The sequence below is a fragment of the Electrona antarctica genome (genome assembly GCF_951216825.1).
Source record: "Electrona antarctica genome assembly, chromosome: 2".
In the NCBI taxonomy this organism is placed as follows: Eukaryota; Metazoa; Chordata; class Actinopteri; order Myctophiformes; family Myctophidae; genus Electrona; species Electrona antarctica.
The window spans coordinates 22,345,620-22,370,609 of record NC_136807.1 but is presented as its reverse complement, the minus strand read 5'-3'; the positions used below and the strand labels follow the sequence as shown (position 1 = coordinate 22,370,609).

Genomic DNA, 24,990 nt, shown 5'->3' with positions numbered 1-24,990 from the left:
ATTTAGGTGGGAAATTACTAAATTAAATTCATCACTGTTCAGCAAAACCATAACTATTGTTAGTGTATAGGAATTAGAAATATGATGTTGAGGAGAGTAGTACAGTATGAAACATTGTTGTCATTATTAAACTATTTTTGCTGTAATAGTTTTCACAAGCATTTATAAAGCAATATGATGCCATGCACAGGACGTGATTGTAATTAACTTCTGAGTCATAAGTAAATCACATAAAAGTAACTCACAGTCCCTCTCAATAATGCCTAATTTATACTGGTGTCCCACGCTGAAAAATGATTTGCTACTGATTTGCTATTCAATTTGAAACCAGATCAAACCAGTATTACTGAATTTGACCACTTGGGGTCACACTCTTCTTCTAAAGTTTAGCATCAAAATAATATAGCATTGCCCTAGATTGTTGTCTCCACCAGGCCGAAGGCATGGGGAGAGAGTATGTTTTGCACTCCGTCCGTCCGTGTGTCCGTGTGTGTGTCCGTCCTTCCGTCTGTGAACAGCTAATCTCCGGCACCGTTAACCCGGTCGATGCCAAATTTTGCGCACACACTCCCTCGATGCCAACGATGAACCTCTGCACCAAAATTTCCAGAACAGCCAGTTATAGCGCCACCAGGAGGCCGCTTTGTGCAAAACAAGTTTTTGGACAGTACACCTACAGATTTTGTCCAAACATCACGCAAATTGGTACACAGTCTCTCTAGAGCCATTCAACGAAACGGGTCTTTCAGATTTCTCAGACTCCATCCTGATTGGCTAAGATTGGCTTCCAAAGTTCGCAGGAGTGCTCAGTTTCAAACAAAATGCTGCAAATCATGAACACATCGTGTGATTTCCGTGAAATTGTGCACGCACATTCCCACTAGGCCGAGGAGGAAATGCCACATGAACATTTTCAACTCAGCCTCATGGTGGCGCTATAACTGGCCGAAAAGTGTTTTTACCTCTAACTGCACGGATCTGTGGATAACTTTGTATGCCAACTCCCTAGAGGCCAAGGAAAAACCTTTGCCTGGAATTTTTCACATCTGCTCTTTATAGCGCCACCAGGAGGCCGACATATGTAAAACACATTTTCTAATATTACTCCTTCAGATTTTATCCAAATTTCACGCAAATCGGTACACATGCTCTTCATAGTCATGTGATCAAGACGGGTTTGTTTGATTTCTCATAATCCACCCTCATTGGCTACGATTGGCTTCTAAACTTTTCAGGAGTAGCCCGCTTTGTACCCACTTTGTACAAATCGCCACAACTACTCAACGCAGCGTCCGATTGTGGTGAAACTGCATGCATATTCCCACTAGCTTTGGAAGAAATGCCACTTGACAGTTTTCAAATCAGCCTCATGGTGGCGCTACAACAGGCCAAGCCGCGTCACACACACGTTTATATTGCTCCTAAACATTTTGCCAAACATCACACACACACTCCTATCCTCCTGGTGGAGACCTGTGCCCAGAAGGGCACTTTTTCTAGTTTTCTTCTTTTTTTCCCTCCATAATAGGAGAGGTTTTCAAGGTCCTTATACACTGGAGGTATTTCATTCATGCAAACATTTTGACCAAAATATATATATTGTTTATATGATATGATACTGACCATGATACGTATTAGTTACTGACCATGATACTGAAAAAGTTAGGTCTACCCAAATTTATATGGATCCTTACTTGATTTATCTGAGTCTGATGTTTGTCAGCATGACACACGCCTATTTGGGTGTAGCTGCAGTGGGAACTGGGAGGAACTGGTTACAGTATGTCTGAGTTATAGTGAACCCTATGGTTATATCTGAGTTTTAACCCATTCAGGCCTGACGTCGAAATTTTAAAAAAAAAGTTTTCTAAATCATGACAATTTTCGGAAAGATTTGAGGCACATTTTAACGATTTTTCAAAAATAGCAGACCTACAAGTTCATAGCGCGCCACTCGGTGGCGCGCTATGAGCTTGTAGAACTGCTATTTTTCAATAGCTAAATTATAACAATGTTTAAAACACCAAAAGGGGTTCCCGCCCAAAATGGGTTAATGGTTAATGTGGTTAAACGCTAACGTGACATGGATGCGTTCCAGGTCTCAATGGATTAAGGAAGGAGGTAGACCCCAATGTAATATTATGCCAAATATGTTTCCATATTACTTATGTAATAAGTCCATCATATGGCAATGGAAGAGATTCAATATGAGATTGATTCAGTAACATCGTAAGTAAATGTGACGCAGAGTCTGTACATTAGGCACAGGTTGCTGTTGATAATGAAGTTTAAGCTCTGTATCGGACTGGACCAGGCAAAACGGAAATCCACCCAAATCTACTTGTGAATATTTGATATGAATATGTTTACAATCTTTGGCACAGGACAGGACAAGTATAAATCAGGCTTAACTTGCTCACGCACGCACACACACACACACACACACACACACACACACACACACACACACACACACACACACACACACACACACACACACACACACACACACACACACACACACACACACACACACACACACACACACACACACACACAAAACTTACTTTACAGTGGTACTGCCTGAGTTAGTCCACCTAAGGTGATGAGAGAGAGAGAGAGAGAGAAAGAGCAGACTCAGACAGACAGACAGCCATGACTGCCAGACAAGCTTACATACAGTACAGCTGGAGCCGCAGCCACAGACAACATGCCCACTCCTGAATAAACATTGTCTGCACACACACACACACACACACACAAACACACACACACACACACACACACACACACACACACACACACACACACACACACACACACATACACACACACACAAACACAAATGCGCGCACACAAAACCACAAACAAGCCAACAAAAAAACAAAAGCACAGACACAGATCCATGCGACGGCTCACAGCAAATGAATGCAATGAATGAATGATTGTGGTGGTGTCGCTACTGCGTGATTTCTGTTAGTTATGGTAGCAACTACGGGTTCCTGCTAACAAAACTAATGTGATGTGTGTCAAAGTTTGACCTCCCCCTCCGGTGCCCACCTCCTGTCTTTGGGGTCAATGCTGCTGAAGGTCACACTGTTAACCGGATAGTGTCTCCTGAAGAAAACCCTGCAGACAGAAAGACACACCAGAGATGAACTACGTGAGCCCCAGTGTCCCCGTTCTGGGCGTGTCATAATAGGCGACAGCTCAGCGAAAATAGCAGATCTTCAAGCTGACAACGAAAAACAATTAAAAAAAATGCTATCACACCATGTCGTACAGTGTAAAAACTAAAATTAAGAAATGCCATGCTACGAAATCATTTTAACGCTATTTTATACTCAAAAAGGACAATCTACAAGCTCTTAATGCATTCCGAATGACGCATTGTGAGCTTGTAAAGCTGCTGTTGGAATAATAATAATACAATTTTAACACAAATTGGGCACAAAATCATTTCAGATAGGAGTCTGTGGCCAAATATTATGAAAATGTTTGACCAGTGGCCTCAGAATTGCTGTTCTTACCTGCGCTGGCTGTCGGTCAGTGTGATGCCCTGGCATGTGACCTTGAACTGGACCACGGTAGCAGCGGGACGTGGGTTCCGTCCCAAAGTAGCTTCCGTTGCCTTGGCGATGGCTTGGGGGCCGGTCAGAGACTCAGTCTCCACTGAGTTCAGGTAGAGGACATTGCAGGCTAAAGAGAGAAAGACCAACAGCCAATCAGATGATAGCCTGGCCCAGCCAGCGTGCTTTCTGGTCTAGAGGGGCGGGTAGCGCATGGAGTTTGAGCTGGATATTGGTTCACCGATCTGAGCATTGAATTTTGCAGTGTACAGATGTAGCAATCGTACGAGTCCTGCTTTTTGAGTCCCTGTTTGCTAACCTACTGCGGTGTGTCTGCCTCACCGAAAATGTTTCGTTACAATACACTAATTTGATTTTGTTGTGCAATATTCAAGAAGGCATTGTCTGCTATTATACCACAGGTCGTTTCGAGGAAGCAATCTGATTGGTTGAAACAGCCTTCTAGCCGTGGGTTAAACCAGCACCATTCACCACCTAATCAAAACAAAGAATTCAGCTGCTCTGTTCTCCCAGAGCGCTAGCAAACTCGGTGGCTAGGCTAGCTAGTTTCTTGGGACATTTGTGGTCGTAGTGACTACATCTGTCATTAAAAAATATATTTTTTTCAGCGATTCTCTTAGTTTTAAGGGTAACTGTGGTATAATTGCAATTCGTCTCGTTCCTTCCTTACCGCATCCCTGTCGTGGCAATAATCACGTTAACCCACACCCTCTCGTGTAATATTGCTTAATTGTAATGCACGACAGATGCTGGATAAAGAGAAGAGATGGCAAGAGCAGAGAACTCACCCGCTCCTTGTTTCAAGAGCAAAGAACTCACCCGCTCCTTAAAGAGCAGAGATGGTAAGAGCAGAGAACTCACCCGCTCCTTGTTTCAAGAGCAGAGAACTCACCCGCTCCTTGTTTCAAGAGCAGAGAACTCACCCGCTCCTTGTTTCAAGAGCAGAGAACTCACCCGCTCCTTGTTTCAAGAGCAGAGAACTCACCCGCTCCTTGTTTCAAGAGCAGAGAACACACCCGCTCCTTGTTTCAAGAGCAGAGAACTCACCCGCTCCTTGTTTCAAGAGCAGAGAACTCACCGCTCCTTGTTTCAAGAGCAGAGAACTCACCCGCTCCTTGTTTCAAGAGCAGAGAACTCACCCGCTCCTTGTTTCAGCAAGTCTGCTGCTGTGCTCATGTTACTGGAGGTCTGAACGTCCTGCCCCTCTCCTATCAGGTCTGCAGGTATGGAAAATGAAAAACTAAAATGCATCGACATACGATAGAAGACCACGTGCTTTCCTGTGGTTAAAGTGGTTAAAGCTTTTCCTTGATTCTGTGAAAATATTTTCGAATCAAATGATGTTGTGCAATACGGACCTTTCTCAGGTATTTTCAGACTGCAGGGCAGAGAGATGGGAGTGATGGAGTGTTGGTAGACTAGGGCAGACAGACTCCCTGTGGATGACAGAAAAGCGTCTAGATCAGTGGTGAACAGTTACTTAAGGGAAAAAGTACATGTAAATTAATCATAGTCCCCATTTCAAATATAGTGGAAATAACAGATGCTATTTTCACTATATATTAAGTTATTTTTGTTGCGATGTGATGTGTTGTCAGCTTGTAGATCTGCTATTTTTTCGCTATTATTAATATTTTTTGAAAATGTCTAAATTTTATTATAGCAATGCATTGATAATATTAAAAAAGAAAATATACTTGTAATTTGTACTTTGGAATACTTTATACTTTAATACTTTCAATACTTAATACTTAAGTCATTTAAGAAGCAAGTACTCCAGTACAAATTTCACTTGTAGTTGAGTAATTGAGTCACCGGTGACCACCACTTTGACTCAAGTACTGGGGTCGATTACTTGTTCCCAACAGGTCTAGATGTAGTCAATAGCTTTCTACCTCACATTGTGACAATCTCGAGGCCATAAATGTATTACCGGTAATTCAATCATTTGTTTGACAAAGGTAGTTGGTTAAGACAAATCCAACCAATGACATAAGCCACTTATCCACAGAAGAAGTGGTGGTTCTCAAACTTCTTCTTTTTTCAAGGACCCATATTACTCGGAGAGTATACAAACGGAAGAAAAAACGTCACTGCACAAACACCACATCCTATAGCAGAATTACCAAAGTAGGGTTCGTTCTGACATCCTTTGATCTTGACCCCGCGAGGACCCGTCTCTATGAGGAAGTGTCTGACCAGCTGCTCCAGAGGGTCACTCACTGAGGAAAGAAAACATTCCAACCAATGACAAAAGACATCAGCAAATGAGAACAGGTGTAACAATGGACCGGTGGTTCTCAAAATAATACTCCCTTAACTCTGAGAGTGAAATAATACTCCCTTAACTCTGAGAGTGCACAAATAGAATCAAATGGATTAAGGTTTTACACTCTCAGACCCTATACAGTACATGCTACCATCCACGACCAAACTTTGTTCTTATGGGTTAGGGGTGGTAACTACAACATTATGTCAATGTGCCTGGGCGGTCTCATAACATTCACTATTAGTCACTGGTCAGTACACCTAGTTGTCTTTACTCACCAACGTTTGTTTGGCGGCTAAAGACAGTGTGATTCATTCATTCTAATTAGGCTATTCTGTAAGCAGTGAAAGCAGTGGTCGTGGACACTGCAGGCTTAGGAGTTTACAAAAGTCCTCTGTCCCCCTCTAGTGACCATGATTGAACACAAACGCAAAGATAAACACATACCTCTGTGACAAATGTTTGATATCCATCCAGGCACGGTATTAAACTAATCACGCTATATGTACACAAAATCACTCCAGCGCAGATAACTGAACGGGGAGGGGAATTTGTCTTATCAAAAATATGTTTTCTTATCAGGATGGACTATGTTGTAGCTTGTAGCCCCCTTAAGGGCCCTTTTTTGGAACTTTAGACCCCACTTTGAGAACCACTACAATGGTCCAATAGAAAATGCTACGGTTAAAATGAATCCGTCTTACCCTTGCTGCTGTGGTTGTTGATGTTAACAGGAGGTATAGCCACCTTGAGGGCCAGGCCATAGGCCCCCTGGAAGGAGTTACTGTCCCGGATCAGGAAGGATCCTGGCTCCCTCTCCTTCAGAGCTGCTATAGCTACAGTCAAACAGAGCAATGATGATAAGACTGCTTCATGGTATAAACTTAAGCCCATGTTGCCAGACTTTCATGATGACACAGGCCACCACATGGGATTAGGTTGGGCTCTACTGCTGCTACACTGGCACTGTCCCTTATGTATACACTTACATATTTGATATTAGGATATTTTACATTATATGCTTGTTTCCTTCTTTCTCTATTCTTTACACTCTTTCTGCATATGTACAAAAAAAATCATACACTTTTTGACACCTGTAACACAGGTGTAACACATGTGACAATAAAGTATTCTGAATCTGAATAAAAAGCTCAGTTATCAGTGTCAGATTTGTGATGCTAGGGTCTCTTGAGTTACAAATGGATAAATTGAGCATTTTACTCTGTAACTTAGAAAGTTAGAAGGCACTCTTTGACTTATTTTAGACCTTACCTTGTTCTCTGGAGATGCTTGGCTTGTACCAGAACCGAGAGCTGTCCTGTACAAACTTCACACTGACCCTGCTGGCACTCTCTGTGTCTGTCACTGGCCCATCACTGTGGCCAGTAGGGGCCGCTATTTCCCCCACTGTGGGAGAAAACGTGACATGGTGCTGTTGCTGGGTGCCGTTGGCCGTGGATGAAGGAGCTGCTCTCAGGGTACCCAGCCCACCATCAGGTGACCCTGGCTGGGAAGGATGGCGTCGTTTCTCCGGGAGAGGAGGCTGGGAATCAGGGTGGGGGATGGAAACTGTGGAGTAGTTGGAGTAGGAGGGATGGTGGAGATGGGCGGTGTTAGGGGTGCAGAAGCCTGCCATTGAATGCCTGTCGGTAGCCTCCGGAGCAGGGGAGTAGGGCTTTTCTCCATGTCCCATCATGGCGGTGGGCTGCAGCCCAGGGTAGTGGTGGTGTGGTGGGCCATTATGATGGTTGTGGTTGGGATGGTGGGCGTCAGGCCCACTCAACATCAACCTCCGACCTAGGGTGGCGAAGCCAGGGACTGCGGGCTCTGAGACAGGGGAGCCTTCCATGCTACTGGACGGAGGCTGCGGGGAAGAGGGGGACAAGGCTGCCGTTTGAGACAAAGAGGCTGACGTGGAGATGGGAGGGGTCAGTGTGGGCTTTGTGGCCTCCAGGGTGGGTTCCCTGGGTGAAGAGCATCCGTTGGCTTGAAGCTGCACTGGGACGGGAGGTTCTGGGGAAGCCTGGGCTTGGGTCTGGCTCTGGGGCTGGGTTGTCACCTGGGTAACAAGCAAAGGCAGTGCAGCAGTCTCTGAGGGATGGGGGGTCGGGAGGGCCAGGGGACCTGGCTGGGCGGGCACATCTGACGCAGGCGCGGTGCGAGTGGGGGAGGAGGGGGCCTGGCAGTGGCCGTTGGGCGGGTCAGGCCCGACGACAGAGACGGGAGAAGGGGCAGAGTTTTGATTCTGTGGGGACGGCGCTGAACTACAGTGGCTCTGCTGTTGGCTGTGTGGAGGTGTGAGTGTGGGGCTCGTACAGTGGTTCCTGGGTTCTGTGTGTGTAGGGGATTGTGTATCTTTGGCAGGTTGCACCGGGGTTGAGGGTTCTGCCATATGTGTTTGGGTCAGCTGGGGCTCCTGGCTAATATTGTTACCCCGGCACGGTCTGTCCTGTGATTGGACAGTGTCGTAGTCACTGTTGATGATGTCTGTGGTTCGGATCTCACACTCCCTGAGCCCTAGACCAGGACTAAAGCAAACACCATTGATCAGTCAAGTCATTCAGAGTATACATAATTAGGTTTAAATTCGACTGAATAAGAGTGAATACCTTTCCTGTGTACGCATAGGGCTGCTGGTGTGGACAGGCGTGGGCGGTCCAGACGTCTCAGAGGAGGTGGAGCATGCACCGTGAGCATCTCTGTGGGTTCTTTTAAAGGAACCATGGGTAATGTGGTCCCTCCAACCAACACTCTCGCCAGAACTACGAAGGCCATCTAAGAGTGATGGAGAACCCTTTACACAACATCTACCTAATGCAAATTCATGCACGTTAATATTGCGTTAGTTAATGTTAAACTGCATTTCAATGTTTGGTTTCCACTGAAATCATGACATTGACTATAGTCTAAGACTGTGGGCTACTGCCTCAGTGTATTTGTATTCATTCTAGAGAGCACCCAAACCAAATGTACTAAATGTATGCGCAAATGTACACCAACAACCTCTGACTTTATATTGTTAGAGTGTGAAGAATAACAACAACAATACATACACACGGCATTGTGTCATCAGGGCGTCAATATAGCCGGTGGGTGGAGCTTGGGGGAATGTTTTTAAAAGTAGGCTTTCCAGATCACAGGCACTCGACAAGTCAATATTTATATCATCCAACAAATCGCTCTGAAAGTGATCAAAATCGTATACTATTATAACTCTATGGGGAAGACCATTTTCTTTCCCCTGGGCTAAAACCGGATGTGGCGTTTATGGTCTATCTGTCTATCTCCGTGTGTATGTATAACTGCAAACGTCATGATCACAGGTAATACAACAGACAAATCGATTTGTCATACCAGCATTCCCCTGGTATGTAGGGTGTGTGTGTGTGTGTGTGTGTGTGTGTGTGTGTGTGTGTGTGTGTGTGTGTGTGTGTGTGTGTGTGTGTGTGTGTGTCTGTGTGTGTGTTTTTGTGTGTGTGGAGGTCATTGTTTAACGCTCAACTCACCAGTCTGTGTGTCAGAGCCATATGAGTGCTGAGAATCGCCATGGTGGTGATTGTGCTCAGCTGGGCCGTTGCTGTGGCTGCAGGATCCTGGCATAGAGGAGGAGGGCGGCAGAGGGGAGGTGGACTCTGACTGGTACCCCGAGGCGTAGCCCCTGCTCTCAGAGGGCGAGGGCTGGTACGGTGAGCACGGACAGGCCTGGTGGGGGGTCTGGTACCCGCTGCTGCTGCTGCTGTACTTCAGATCCAGGTGGGAGTGAGCGTGAGCGGACCTCGACGCCTCCGGGTAGGCGGGGTGACCCGAAGGCAGAGGGTCAAAGGTGAACGCCGGGAGGTCGTGACCCGGCGGTCCGTACGACGCCACGGTGGCCCTCCTGTGCCAGTATTCCTCCCTCTCTCTCTCCCACTGCAGCTCGGCCTCCCGGTCTCTCTCCCAGTGGAGAGACATCTCCCGGCCTCGCCGCAAGCCAGGATCCCTCTCCCAGTGGAGCTCCGACCCTCGGGACAGCTCCGTCTCCCTGGCTCTCCTCAGACCCATGTCCCTCTGCTGGAGCTCCGCCTCTCTGTCCCAGTGGAAGCTGTCGCCGCGGTCTAGCCTCATGCCGTGGTAGGTTGCTGAGTCCTCTCTCCTGAGGCTGCAGTCCCTGCAGGGGCAGCCGGGTGGCGCCAAACCATCCAGCATCATGATATCATGGTAGGTGGGGCTGGTGGCCTGCTTGGGGTGGTGAGGATGTGGGTGGTGGTGGCTGTGGGAGGCAGGGGGATGGTGGTAGGGGGCGTAGTCGTCTCCCCGGCAGAGCAGCCGTCCCGGAGCAGACAGAGGGTGGGGGTGGGAGTGTGGGTGTGAGTGGGGGGCAAGGTCTGGGGGCGGATAGGGGTAGAGGTGACGAGAGGTGGGAGGTGCCGATTCGGAACAGGGGCGGTGCAGGTAGTGTGGCGGTCCACCCTGGCGGTCCCAGACCAGGTCCGGCGGTGGGAGGGCCTGATGGGAGTGAGGACTGTAGTGCTGGCAGAGATCCATGTGCGAGGGCGGGGCCGTGGAGTTTGGGCTGGCAGAGGGGGGTGGCCCGTGGTGTCCGTTGGTCCCGGGCGCCCGGTCCAGGCAGTAGCCGTTAGGCATGAGGAGGGTCCGGTCGCAGCCTGGCTCGGCACAGCGCTGGGATCTGTACCCGGCCCGACAGGAACACGACCGGCCGAGCCGTAGCATCCCACTCCGCTCCGAGGGTAAGGAGTCCCCGTCATCCAAGATGGCTGTCTCGCGCTCCCCGTTCCCCTCGATGCCCCCGAGGAGGCGATCCAGTTCCTCCCTCTCCTGTCTGGTCGGCGGAGGGGGACGGGTGGGCTCGTCCTGACGTTCTGGATGGATGTACGATTGGCTAGAATGGCCGGAGTGGGCGGAGTCGGAACAAGGTGACATGAGGTGATTGGGTCTGTCCTCAGTCATGCCCTCCCCTGGGCTGCTGTCATTGGTTGAGGAGAGAGAGCCAGAGCCTGGACCACTGCGTTTCTTTATCTGGGCATAGAGACTGCCATCCACAGGGCCTCTAGTGTGGGCGATATCTGAAGGCAAAATGATCTCTTTTGAGTGACAAAGAGGCAAATTGTTCAAAACGCTGCATTAATAATTTGCTGTAGGGAGTTGTATACCTTCCACACTCACTAGCTACTGTGTAATAGATTTGGAGACTATGGGCTCCATTTTCGTCACCGCTAAACCCCTTATCCCTAAACTTATTTGCCTTTTTTCATATTTTGAAAAACATTTTTGAATAGTTCAACTAGCCAATCTACATCGACACGTTGTGAGCTTGTAGACTGGCCATTTTAACTATTCTAAAATGTTTTGAAAAATAGTAAAAAAAGGCAAAGAGGTTTAGGGATAAGGGGATTAGCGTTGACGAAAATGGAGCCCTATGTGTGTACCCCTTGCTTAACTTCTGCTGTGCCTGTTAGTAATATAATTTGAATGTCAACAAATCAGCAAAGTTGTTTTCTTTGAATTTTATGTGATTGATGTGCCATTTGTGAGAGACGATTTTGAATGTTACCTTCCAGGCTATCCTGATATCGCTGGTTAAAGTTCTCATATGAGTCCCAGCGCACCACAGGGTCAGCTGTGTTATAGTCCACTGTGACAGCTGGGTCGTTCTTCTGGTACTCACGGCCTTGGGAACGATGTAGAGAGATAGTTTACTTTGTTTAGCTTATCCATTACTGGTGACTAGTTACATCATGGGAAAAGTCATCAGCATGTGGAATGGACCTCTTCCTGCTCAGCCACTGAGTCTGAAAGCTTGTCAACATCACCCTGTTAGTGGTCAGCTTTAATGTTTTGTTTTGCTTCCTCTCATGAGGGGAGAGGAGGAGAGGATAGTCTCCTCCCCTCCCCTCCCTCCCCTCCCCTCCCCTCTCCTGGGCATTCTGGTTAAGTTGTCTTTTTGAGTCTACACATGTGGAGCACCTTAACCCTTTCTAGGCCACTTACTGTACAGTAGTTGGTCCATTTAGTTTTACATCATGTGCAGAGATGAGCTGAAGTTTTTGAGTGGAACATAAATGGTGAGAAGGACGTAACCAACCTTTGATCTTCTCGGGTCCAGAGGAGAAGATAAACTCCACCGTGGCGTCAGATGGGAAACGCTCATCTGAGGGGAAGAGGACAGAATTTGAAGGTTTTGAGAAATGGCACATGGTATTCTAAATATGTTCGAAATTAACTGATTTAAACAGAAATGTATCAAACATTTGTAATGTAAAAAATCTGTATACTAAGGGGAAACCCAGCCTTCAAAGGAAAACACACACTAGCAGTTCTGTGATGTGGGAACCCCTCCAACAATGAAAGAACACTGGTGTTCTGGCCCTGTTTATGAAGAACTGTAATAATATATCATAGTATATTACTCAGAGATTTTCCCAGAGGTGGATGAACTGCTGCTTATATTTATAATGCTTCGTTTAGCCCAGTCACATGATTTCCACATACAGTACTCCCCATGTGCATTAGAGAGTCACCACTTTTCAGCTGGAAGCAATCTGACTTTTCACAGAAAGCGAAACCAATGAGGAAATGGGGTAATGAGCTCGTTCATTACAGAATTAAGCAATAGGCCGGTGCTCACCGAGCCCCCTTTAACCCCTCCAGAGGGATTGCTCAGGACACGAATGCTCCATGTGTACAGTACAGAATATTCCCATTCCCACGCTAATCTCCAAAAAGCTGCTATTACGTCAGTTTGATCAACTGGAGGAAGAATAAGTGACGGCTATTAAATTATTTAATCTTCAACCACTGTATGGGACTATTTAGGGGAGTAATATACAACAAATTAATTCCCAATGCATTCCCAATGCACTCAAAGCTGTTATTAAGTCAATTAGTCCAACATGGTAATTATGCCGCAACTGAAGTCACGATTTCAGACACAGTCAAGAGGGGAAAACATTCAATCTGGACTCTGGGGCAATGTACTTTTTGTCCATGCGAGTTTATTGGGAATCCAGCTACAAATCGGGTTTTACGTGCTTCCTGTACAGCTGGACTAGTCGTACAGGAATTGTTCATTAAATACTACACTGCTAATGTTGAATACATACTGTAGGTGCAGAATGGAAAGAGGCTACCACAGTACCCATGCCCTGCTGCCTAGCCCTTGTTGCTGCTAACCCCACTGTTGTCTGGGCAGGGAGTAGACTACCATGTGCCTCTACTGATATACATCATGGAGGCATTAGAAAAATGAAATACATTTATTATTATTAATTCTTTTTTAAGAAATCCACAAAACAGTACAACAACATGCTCCTTCAATCAGAGTCGCTGGCTGAACTGCTGCTGCCAAATTCTGAAGAGCTACTGCTCCCACTGGGACGGTTTGTTTCTGTCTTCTTCCTCTTCTTATGTAAAACCAGCCACTTCTTTCCACCTGACAGCAAAGGCATTTCCCCAGGTCAGTATAATGTGCGGACAGAGGTGCACACGCTCAACAGGTGCCCCAACAGACCAGTAGGCGGCCGGCTTCTCGCCCGCAATCACTGCCAATTTGCGATCAATGGCACGCCCAGCCAAGTCAGAAGCACCATGAACCCAGGTCACTGGGGTACTGACATTTTACCTCTCTGCCACCTGGATGCCCCCATCTGAAAATATCTTTTTTTGTTTTAGCCTATTTAGGTGCTTGAATGGGGGCTTGGAATAAAGAATGGAGTAGGTGCTGGTAAGTGGAAAGAAAATGACAGGAAAGAAAGTATACTTGTTATAATGTTTGACAGTTTCACACACTGAACAGAACCACACCAAATCTGAACTGTTCCGATACGATGAAGCCCACCCATCTGGTGGGGTTAAAACAGGGTCTCTGTTCTCTTACTCTCCACGCCAGGTTATAACTCTGTCTAGAACTATCCTATCAGCTACCTATCTCTCCCATAGACTTCTCCTTCCTTATGGGACAGCTACCCACAGACACTACTGATATTATATATTGTCACCTTCTCTTTGCCTCCCTTACCAGTGCATGCTTCGTCCAGCTCTCCCTTGCCAAACCAGAGCTGGGATCCATGTATGGTGCATGTGTGGAACTGCAGCCTGAACACTGTGTCTCTGTCTGCACTCGTGGCACGTCGGTGATAGCACTTCACCTGTAGAATAGAGGGCAGCAGAAAGAGGGAGAGAGATATATTCAAAACTCGATCAGGAATGGATACAGATGAAGGAGAAAGATGTTAAAAACAACAGATTTGCTCTCAACCATGAGGACAAAGTGACTGATGTGAACTTTATTAATTCATGTAACTTGAAATAAGTCATAAAACCATCAAATAATTTTCATCACAGATTTTCAGATTCAGTGATTTATTTCCCCCCAAATACTGTATACAAAGCATGACGACAATGTGAAGATAAAAAAATATACAAGTTACTAAACATTTACAGTAGTGAATATTTTCAGTCAAAGTCATGCATCTCTCTGGATTTATTTGTGTGCAGCCATTAGTTGCAACGTATAATTTACACAACAGGAAGCTTGATGGCGGCTTGTTTACGAGAACAGTTTGTGCTTCTGTCGAAGACAAACAATGTCATTTAAGTCACACGTACGACCCCTCCTTATGAGGAATGTCGTGCTTACTCACCATGATATCACCCTTTAGCAGCAGTGCTGGCTCGATGGTCACACTCAGCCGCCTGCCTCCGGAGCCCTGCAGGTCACTGAAAACAACACGGTATGCACAAATACGTTTATTAGATAATAGACAAGGCTTTTTTTACTTAAGACCTGAGGTCGAGTACAAATGCCTTCTAAATTGGCAGTTCTCACACTTTCAAGACGTTTCAAAAATCGAAAATGTTCAAAAATAACAGATGTACTGTGGGCTTGTATCTGCTATTTTTGAATAGCCAACGCATTTTTTTTTTTAAATACACAGTGCTTTCCTGGTTTTAATGGTTAAGGCTTTTTAGTCTGTAACGTAAAACAAAACGAGTTGTGAATGGAATGAACCAAGAATAAAGTTCAGGCCAACTGTTTTGTATTGTACATGTATGCTCTGCCAGAAGAAAGTCTGTATTGTTTTAAAGTTTGCATCTGTTTTGTATTGTATGCCACTAAGAGTAGAAAGACTATTCTTTTGAGAGTTTAGATCTAGAGGCTTTAGCAGTGCACTTAATGATGATGCTATGTTTGTGGATGTTAGCTAGGACCTAGCTGCTAGGTGACAGGATAACAGACACTGTGGATGTTAGCTAGGTGACAGGATAACAGACACTGTGGATGTTAGCTAGGTGACAGGATAACAGACACTGTTTGTGGATGTTAGCTAGGTGACAGGATAACAGACACTGTGTTTGTGGATGTTAGCTAGGTGGCAGGATAACAGACACTGTGGATGTTAGCTAGGTGACAGGATAACAGACACTGTGTTTGTGGATGTTAGCTAGGTGACAGGATAACAGACACTGTTTGTGGATGTTAGCTAGGTGACAGGATAACAGACACTGTGTTTGTGGATGTTAGCTAGGTGACAGGATAACAGACACTGTTTGTGGATGTTAGCTAGGTGACAGGGTAACAGACACTGTTTGTGGATGTTAGCTAGGTGACAGGATAACAGACACTGCATGACATGTTTGGCTTGATGTCATACAGGTAGGAACAGGAACAGTGGATGAAAACAGAATATCTGCACAGAACACGATATGGATATAGAATAAAGGATATATAGACAAGGATTACTTTAGAAATGATCAGTAGATGTTTATGACTTCTTCAAAACAGATGAGGCCTTGTGCCTCCTGTGATCTTTGGTGCTCCGACAAGGGATCGGGGCACCTGGTTCCCCCACGTTGGGAACCACTACCCTACAGTAAAGTGACACACACTTTCATGTCATTAACTGGTGGTATAACATACACAGAGACTCACTATATGCCTGAAGTGTAGACCAACTGCATGGACTGGTAGATCTTCAGGAAGGGGTAGTAAGCTGGTGAGAGAAGTGAACAGACAGACAGACAGACAGACAGACAGACAGACAAATGGGGTTAAAAGGAGAGAGGGGGAGAGAGAGAGAGCGAGAGAGAGAAGTGAGTCACAGCAGTAGAAGATGCACACAGATAGGACGTTGCTCAGAAAAACATGGAGGAATGTGCTGACAACACATCATCAGATTAAAGATACACAGTGTGTGGGAGACAGCAGATGACCATCTGAAAACACTGGAATCACTGAGAAGGCATGCGTCTCTCAGGGACATGCCAAGATAGGCAGGAATATACCACCCCGTGCACGCACGCACGCACGCACGAGCACACACACACACACACACACACACACACACACACACACACACACACACACACACACACACACACACACACACACACACACACACACACACACACACACACACACACACACACACACACACACACACACACACACACACACACACACACACCTCCTTCGCCCTGGAAGTTGGGGAGTGAAGGGATGAGAACTTGGTGGAGGAAGAGAGGACTGCTGTTCATCTTGATCGCCCCAGAGAGGAGACCTCCAAAGTAGTAGATATATCTGACAGAGAGAGAGAGAGAGAGAGAGAGAGAGAGAGATAGATAGATAGAGAGAGAGAATGAGGGGATGAAAGCATAAGACACAGAAATGGATCCAATATTTACCAAAAATAAAAAAGGGATGGTAGAAAAGGGACAGGGATGGGATGAGGGGAGAAGAGAGAGAAGGGAGGGAGAATGTGGTTATGAAAGCATGTAAACAACACTCGACAGCAGAAATGCAAACAATCATGGTGCAGATGGATGCCAGATCATCTCCGATAGTAGCAGAGTCTGTTCAGAGTTATAACTAGGGATGAAATAGAGCCAGGCGAGCAGCTGGAAGAATGTCATTTTTATTTGGTAGGCCTTTATTTTTTTGTTCAGAGACTATGATAGTTTAGTATTAGTGCGTTTACATTGGTGATCAAATAGACATTCCTTAGTCAGTGATGTAAATAAGTAATGAGTCCCGGGATGCAGGGATGGTCTTTTAGATGAGTCCCAGGGACATTTTATGAGTCCCACTTCAACGACATTAGGAGTCATATTTTGCCATTTTTACAAATTGCAGCATTTAACTCCCATTTCATTTTATATGATTATAATGTGGTTATATTCATGTAGAAAACAGAAGAAAAAATGATTATTATAACTAAAGCTATCAAAATAAACTAATAAAAAACAGTACAGTAGTACAGTAGTGCATCACATGGATGCAGAGGTCGTTGTTTTATTGCATCCAACTGAGTTTTGGGATGCAAAATGCACCCTATTTTAATCTCTGCTTAGTAGAGGAAGGGTAGTAGAGGCCTTTATTTTGAAGAAAGAAAGAAAACTATTGTGGGGGAGACCAGAAACAGCAGTTCTGCAAGCTGTAAGATCTGATACATTAGGCCGACCCAGGCCTGGTGGGTGTGTTTAATGGTTTTTCTCCTTTCAAACTCCTCCTTCACCTCCTCTCTGATCCCCCAATAGACCCCGCCATCCCCCTGCCCCCCCTACCTGTTCTGGGAAGGCTGGAGGGAAGACGACACCTTATCTTCACAGAACTTCCTCATGGCCAGAGTACTGAGAGCCTGGTCCGCCCTGTTGCACGCACGCACACGCACGCACGCACGCACGCACGCACGCACGCACGCACGCACGCACGCACGCACGCACGCACGCACGCACGCACGCACGCACGCACACACACACACACACACACACACACACACACACACACACACACACACACAAACACACAGTTTGACTCAACGATTTCCATCATGAGTGTCTCTGTACACCAGACTCTCCGTGTGCCAGAATGAACATGGATAGGATACAGCTGGCATAGTCCACAGGACAAACCAGTTTCCACTCTTCCTGTGAAATAGTCCTCTGGGCTTCATTTATCACACCGCATATCAACAAGCTGATATGGAAATCACTGTCCGAGGAAACAACATACCAACATACAAGCTTGTATGGAAAACATTCTCTAACACATTTCATTAAAACTCCTCGGCCGTGACAGGAATGATGTTTAAAACAACATTTAAGCATCGACTTAGATCATTGCACCCTCTATGTTTTACGGTACAAGGTTTTAACCACATTAACCCTGGTGTCCCTATTTTGGGCATAAGTACTGTAGCCCTGGGAACCAAGGGTTCCTGAGCCATACGTACTGTAGCCCTGGGAACCAAGGGTTCCTGAGCCATGTGGCCCATAGAGCAGGCGCCTATCTCCTGTGCTGTAGCTAGCATGAGGCGGCTTTATGCACAAATAAACACCTCCTGGACATGATGCTAGTGTGTTGCAGGAACTTACCCTTGATGCTGAGTGCCAAGCAGGATAGGAATAGGGTCCCATTTGTATAGTCAGGGTTGAACCCCAACCTCCCAATGTCAGGGCACAGTGGTTACCACAAGGCCACTGAGCTGGTCTATTTTGGGCATGGGGTAGTACAAATCTGTCAATATCTTGGGGAGGCGAAATCATGGAGAGGCGACGTCTTCAAAAACATTATTGCAAATTTGTTTTGAAAATAACTATTCTGGCTGTTGTAACACCACACAGTAGTAGAATTACAGTATGGAATAGGGCTTAACTACATAAACCTACTTTGTTGACCAGGGCTTCCAAGGGTCTATGCATGGTTGCTAGGGTTTCTGTATGACCCGACCACATTAGCTTCTGTTTTTGCCGTGGCCTTTGCACGCTCTTTTCACAGAAACTACAGGGCTGTCTGTGGTTTTAAACAAATCGTCAATGTACGGAGGTCTTTTCTGATTGTCCGGTGATCGCGATTGGAACATTGGCGTTTTCTAGAGCAAGGATTGGCCTCATTTTAGCTCGCTAGCATTAATGCTAATAATTTAGCATCCAAGATGGAACCCAAAACCGGACGTGCGTCATAGTGGTATTGCTTGTCATAATGTGGCACCCAAGCACCCCCACTTTCGTCCACCAGGTGACACTCAATGTGTTAAGACATGCCCAGAACAGGGACACTGTGGTTCATGTGGTTAAGTGGTTAATGAATTGGCAGTAAAGAGATGCTTTGGACATCCCTGTGCATGCATGCACGCATGCACGCACGCACGCACGCACGCACGCACGCACGCACGCACGCACGCACGCATGCACGTGCACAAACATACACACATACTCACCCTGCAGAGATCTTGCTGTAGTGCATGTAAGCTGCAATGATCACGCCTGTTTTACCCTTGTTGCCCTGTGGGGAGAAGATGAGAGCACATGGAGTCATGATGTGGGAAGCATGTAGGACACATCACGCCATCATAGATCAGCTGATTCCTGCTTCAGCCACAGGGAGTTTCAGTGAGAAAGATGTTTGTTTTATATGATAGCCTTGACCACATGGGGAGATGTTTTGACAGAGAGAGAAAGCGAGCCAGCTAATATCACTACATTTGTTAGAGGTTTGTATGGTTTCCAGGCCAAAATAAAAGGCCAAAGAAAGATTCAGCGAGAGAGAGACAGAGAGAACCACTTTGAGTTTTGATCTCCATGTGTGTTTTTTTTGTTTTTGTTTTTTTCTCACATTGGGTGCTTCCCTGCTTCCTGAAACATTCCACAAGACATTCCAGGTCTAGATTCCCAAACAGAACCACCCCCCTCCCCTCCCCCACTGCGGTCCACAATACCAAAACGTGGTCAATACTAAACTACCACATGGACTACACAGTACGTACAGAAAGACTTCCAGTTAACTTGCTGCTGTCTCTCTTTCCTTCCGAGACAAATTAACTCTGCCGTCAGATGCTCGCGCTCCCATGGAGCCTCTGCTCTTGGCATGATGTGTGTCTGGGAAAGAGTCGTCTGTAGCTGGAATGTGCTGGAGAGTCTGCAGACCACAGCAGCGCTCTGGTTTTAGTATTAGCTTATTTTTCTTTGTCCAAAACCTCCCAAGAAATTAAAACATCCTAACTAGTCAACCACACATGGTCACTATTTTGGTAGAGCTGCTAAACGTGAAATATAAAGAGACAGTGTGTTTTTGAACATACATAAATAAATGGCTAAATTGTAAACCTGTCCCCGACCTTTAAGGTCACATTACGCTAAAACCTCATCTGGTTTGTTTCTGTTCATCATGTTTAATGGTAAAGTAAGTGATGATTTAACACAGTTTTACAATAAAGAACAGTGAAAAACTGAGATGCCTGATTTTGTATGTCGTCGTTGAGCAGAAACCTTGTATCTCCATATCTCTTCTATTTACATTTTCTCATAAACGAATGCCCTATTTTATACTTCGTTGTATGATAGAGACGGTGGAAAAATAGCTAAAATAAGTAATCTACAAGCTCACAATGCTTGCAGATCTGATATTTCCACGAATGTTGAATATATAAAATAAAGAAAACATTTAATGTTTGCCTATAATAACATGCCCAAAATAGGGATTCCAGGTTGAAAGTGGTTAAGTGTGTCTATGTGTATTATAAATGTTTAACCAATGAAAATTATAAATAAGAGCTTGTCACTAAATATCATACATACATTGGATCCATTGGAACCAAGGTGCCAAGACTATAATCTAAAAACAGTTCCATAACAAAGCTAGTTACAGTTCCCATTGTAAGAATGTGTGAATGTGTGGGAGCAGCTATGGCATCTGTCTGGACGGGCTAACCCCACCACTACACCCACCCACCCCTGGGTTGACCCGCCCTGAACTCTGACCTTGCAGTGGAGGACCACCACATGCTGGGGGTCGGAAGTCAGCCATGTCTCCATAGCCTTACACATGGCACAGATCTTATCCAGCGGCGGGGCGTGGAGGTCGGGCCAGCCAAAGTCATGGACCTGGGGTGAGCGTGGCACGCGGTGATTGGAGGGGACAGGAGAAGAGAGGGAACGAGAGAGAAGCAGAGAGACAGATGTTTCAAGGGAGAACGCTCGGTTAACATCCCTGTTGAATGTTTTTCATTATGTAAATTGAACTCTGGGGTTGATTGAACTGAGAGTGTTATGAAAATAAAGGAAATGGTAGCTTTAGGGGGCGTGTTCGCAGAAAGTGGTTCATGAGCAGAGGAGCGCTTTGGTTAAAATGTCCAGAGTGCTTCCACTATTTGTATGTATGTATGTATTTATTTATTTTACGCCTTTTTTCCCCAAATTTAGTCGTTATGCCAATTTTAATTCCAGAACCCACACATTTCTGTGTGTTGTCACTGCTGTTGTAACCGTACAGGCTCACCTGCCCCCACCGGGAGGACGTAGAGTATCCGTCCTACTCATCCCGCCCAACACTCCCTGCTGACAGGTGCCGCCCCAGCCCGTAGGTCATAGGAGTGCGTGCATTGACAAATATCACCCTCCCCGCCCGACTTCCCTCCACCAAACAAGGGCCAATTGTGTTCGCATAGACTCTCGACGCGGTGGATTCGAACCCTAGACTCTGCGGTGGTGGGTAGGTACTTTTACTTTTGCGAGCCACCCCAGTGCCACGCAGTGTTTATTGAATCGGATTGAATTCTTACTGTCAGACACAATCAGAAGGATCAAATGACCGGCATTCCTCTCAAAGGTTAAACTATTGTCTGCTTAAAGCACCCACGGCGCTCAGCCAAAAAAACAGCGCTTAAGTGCGATGCTTGGGCACTGGGAAGAAGAGCAATTCAGTGCATCTTTACCATAGAAATGCATGGCAGAAAGGCGCTAGCAGCTAAAAAAAAACACTTTCTGTAGACAAAGCCCCTTCGAGTGTTTATGTAGATTTTTGTATTGGTCTATGTGTGCAATTCTAATACAATACAATTAAAGGAAATGGTAGCGATACTGTACCTTTGGATTCAGTCGAGTAATGTCGTGTCTCCTTTCAGACAGGTTGAAGAGCTGAAAAGATCATTCATTTCATCTCAGAGGTGTACAACTTCAAACATTTGACACACGTAAGACTGACTCATAATCATATCTATCCACCCAGTTACCAATAAGACTGACTCATAATCATATCTATCCACCCAGTTATCAATTTGAGAGTACCTAAATGACATTGTACAGTAGCCTATGTAATATAGGGAATATAAGGAAAAAAAACAAAAAAACCACCATGAAGATAAATAATACAATCTCTAAAGATCTTCAATAACCTGTATATCTCTGCTGTCGGGAAGAAACCACTTAACTCCAAAATGTTCATTTTTCAGGAAATGAAAGATATGCATTTTTCAGGAAATTTAAAAATCTTATATTTTGAACACAAATCAATACTGCCTCATCAGAGTTGGTGTTGTGACTTTATATATAGACCAATTATTTGTTTACAAACATTGGGACTGGGCGCACGGGTGACGTTTCATGTAATCAATTCCCAACAGATCTCCAAACCTGTTGTTTTGGGGAGTGCTGGTTTCAGTTCATTCAACCTTCTCTTGTGTGTTGGCAATGGCTAGTGAGGTGCACCCTAGGAGACATTTATACTTCAAAGTGCAACAGTATTGCGCACAGAGATCACATCACATCGCGGATGCAACTGTTGTGAGCGTAGAGGTCTGCGTGCCATCGCGGGACGAAGCATAAATTATACTTGATGGGCTGCAGGTTCGCGTGCAGCCATGGACAAACAGCCTGAAACAGGCTCTGCTGCCGTGATCATGAGCGCACCTCCCGTTCTTATGACAGCGAATGTAGGTGTGGTTTTGAGGACAACTGATTTGAATTGCTATTATTGTTCACACAACAGAAACCAATGGATTATATATTTCAAGAGTGAGAGATCACAATAAAAATCCTAATCATTCTTCCTCCACACTGGGAGAAAAACAGCATCTGAAAGTTTGATGGGGCATTTTCTTACACGTGAGTGCAGTTAGAACTTTTCCATTTCATCTTATGAGAGATGGGGTTCTTGTGCTGCCGGCCTGCGCACGCATGCTGGTGCTTATCAGTGTGACGTCGTCTGATAAGGGGGAGGCGTCATTAGGCGTCCTGTGGCACTGAGTGAGTTAAGGCGTCTATAGTCAATTACTTCCATGAGAGGGGGAGAGGTGGTGGAGTCAGCTGTTTTAGCAGACAGTTTGAGGGTCCAATGGAGTTAAGAGGTTTTATACCGAGCACTTTTTTACTACTTTTCATTGGTTCAATATTTTCGAAACAACACACAAGACGTAAAGAGTGTTCAGTAGCACTGATTTATGCAAAACAATCCCAAGCCTCAAAAATGGAGTTAGGTAGTTTACTCCCGACAGCAACAATATCTAAAATAACCACCGCAGCATCACCAAATGAAAGTGGATCAAACAATACATCACTGGTTCTCAGCATTGGGTCTGGGGACACACCCAGGGGTCCTTGAGTTGGTTCCAGGGTGTCCCCAGCTAAATTAATGATAGAAATTGGAACCAAATTTAACTATATTCGTACACACATTGAGTTTACACGTGGACTAGAGATCTTATCAAACCTGGGGTCCTTTAAAAATAAGTTAGAGAATCACTGGTCTAGTGGCTCCCGGTTCCCTCACCAGAAACTTGTCTTGGTGTTTGGACTTCAGCATGGCTGCCACCTCTTTTAGGTTGAGACGGTAGCGCTGCTCCTCCAGTGGAGGGGGGAAGAACACCGAGATGATCCTCTCCGTGATGTAGGTCAGGTCAAAGTCGTAGTGGCGCTCCATCACGCGCTCCATCACGCGGTCCACGCTAAAACTCCTGGACGAGAGAGAGAGAGAGAGAGGTAGGAGGAGAGATACGGAGAAAGAGAGAGAGACAAAGTTGATGAGCAGAGACAAGGTGGGTCTAGCAGGAGACATATTATTTTATGTTACATGGATGCCAGATCAAGGTCAATGTGTTCATCATTTTTAGAGGTGCTCCGGTCAGGTTTTTTGGGGCCGATCCCGATCACCGATTGTTTTTCTCCAAATCGGCCGATAGCCCGATACTGATACCGATCTTGTGCATAAGGGGACATTTTTCTAAAATTATTATATGTCAAAACCGAGGCCTGTCACAAAGATGCAAAACGATATTATACTATATCTGACTGACTTTTATACCACTTAAATGGTATAATCGCCCGATCACCGATCGGTGGCCGATCGGTCAGAGCACCTCTAATCATTTTGTCTATAGGCTGATGATCTTAGATGGGCAGAAAGAAGATCTTCACTAGATGGACAGAACAAAGTGGGATGATTGAAGAGGGATGAACAAAAGGACAGTTTGCACTGCAGAAAGTAAATGTACACAACCAAATCCTCTGTTAATGAAACTGCCCGCTACCAGCTGAATTGTATGATCATGTGTTGTGACAATAAACATTGAACCTTGATTAACACTGGCATGGTCACACAGATAAGTAAAGTCACAGTTAACACAGAATGGCAGTATATAGAGACATAATGATTTTTTCACCTGGGTAGTGTGTTTCTCTGTTTGGTGTAGGTTAATGACTTAGTGGACCCCTGAGGACAAAGAAACATTCTATAAGAATATAAAACTTCACAAACAGCCTCACAGTTCAACATGATTTATATGCCGTTGTGTGATGGTGTCGCATGCCAAAAATAGCAGATATACAGTGCAAGCTCACATCGTGACACATTGTGAGCTAGTAGATGGGCTGCTTTTGCCACTCGACACCAGTGTGCAACAAAGAATAAATCAGGCTTAACTGACAGTAATACTCAGTTCAGCCCCGCTAACGAGAACACAAGGCTCTCAGAATGAATGGTCTGGTCTGGTTGTGTAGAGAGAAGCCTTGCCTCTAGGGGCCGCTACCAGGGCTTTTATCCTTTAGTACAAAAATAGAGACTGATTTCCATTTCGGTTCAGCTGTAAATACAGTGAGTGTCCCTGGTCTAAAAACAAACAGGATCCAATCCATCCTGACAGGTTGGAGAATTGCATGATAGATAGCATCACACTCAGAGAGATAGAGAGAGAGAGAGAGAGAGAGAGAGAGAGAGAGAGAGAGAGAGAGAGAGAGAGAGAGAGAGAGAGAGAGAGAGAGAGAGAGAGAGAGATAAAGAGATATTCAATATGTATTTGTACATACGTTGTTTTATCTTGATTGTCTTGTTCCACTTTTGCTTTGGCAATGTAAACGTATGTTCTC

General features: G+C 45.4%; 2 protein-coding genes across 8 annotated transcripts in view; one reads left to right on the top strand and one right to left on the bottom strand.

The window, feature by feature from the left end:
- LOC306934868 (ubiquitin-conjugating enzyme E2 variant 1) overlaps positions 1–24,990 on the top strand; it is a 521,434-nt gene that overhangs the window by 437,868 nt on the left and 58,576 nt on the right. The gene's annotated exons all lie outside the window — the stretch shown is intronic.
- The window catches only part of tns2a (tensin 2a), a 70,285-nt gene that overhangs the window by 2,075 nt on the left and 43,220 nt on the right, over positions 1–24,990 (bottom strand). For 5 of the 7 annotated variants that reach the window (XM_079495800.1, XM_079495801.1, XM_079495802.1 and 2 more), the window contains exons 6-27: positions 24,288–24,337; positions 23,399–23,582; positions 21,718–21,768; positions 20,614–20,736; positions 19,074–19,138; positions 17,419–17,502; positions 16,323–16,435; positions 15,788–15,848; positions 14,499–14,574; positions 13,874–14,003; positions 11,942–12,007; positions 11,411–11,527; positions 9,366–10,922; positions 8,469–8,670; positions 7,132–8,387; positions 6,564–6,695; positions 5,717–5,812; positions 4,949–5,026; positions 4,730–4,807; positions 3,531–3,699; positions 3,061–3,129; positions 2,568–2,597 (exon numbers count right to left, since the gene is read on the bottom strand). In XM_079495800.1, coding sequence (XP_079351926.1) covers positions 2,568–2,597; positions 3,061–3,129; positions 3,531–3,699; positions 4,730–4,807; positions 4,949–5,026; positions 5,717–5,812; positions 6,564–6,695; positions 7,132–8,387; positions 8,469–8,670; positions 9,366–10,922; positions 11,411–11,527; positions 11,942–12,007; positions 13,874–14,003; positions 14,499–14,574; positions 15,788–15,848; positions 16,323–16,435; positions 17,419–17,502; positions 19,074–19,138; positions 20,614–20,736; positions 21,718–21,768; positions 23,399–23,582; positions 24,288–24,337 — 4,787 coding nt within the window. The remainder of the gene's footprint in view (positions 1–2,567; positions 2,598–3,060; positions 3,130–3,530; positions 3,700–4,729; positions 4,808–4,948; positions 5,027–5,716; positions 5,813–6,563; positions 6,696–7,131; positions 8,388–8,468; positions 8,671–9,365; positions 10,923–11,410; positions 11,528–11,941; positions 12,008–13,873; positions 14,004–14,498; positions 14,575–15,787; positions 15,849–16,322; positions 16,436–17,418; positions 17,503–19,073; positions 19,139–20,613; positions 20,737–21,717; positions 21,769–23,398; positions 23,583–24,287; positions 24,338–24,990) is intronic. The other 2 variants (XM_079495804.1, XM_079495803.1) reach the window with 2 other exon arrangements.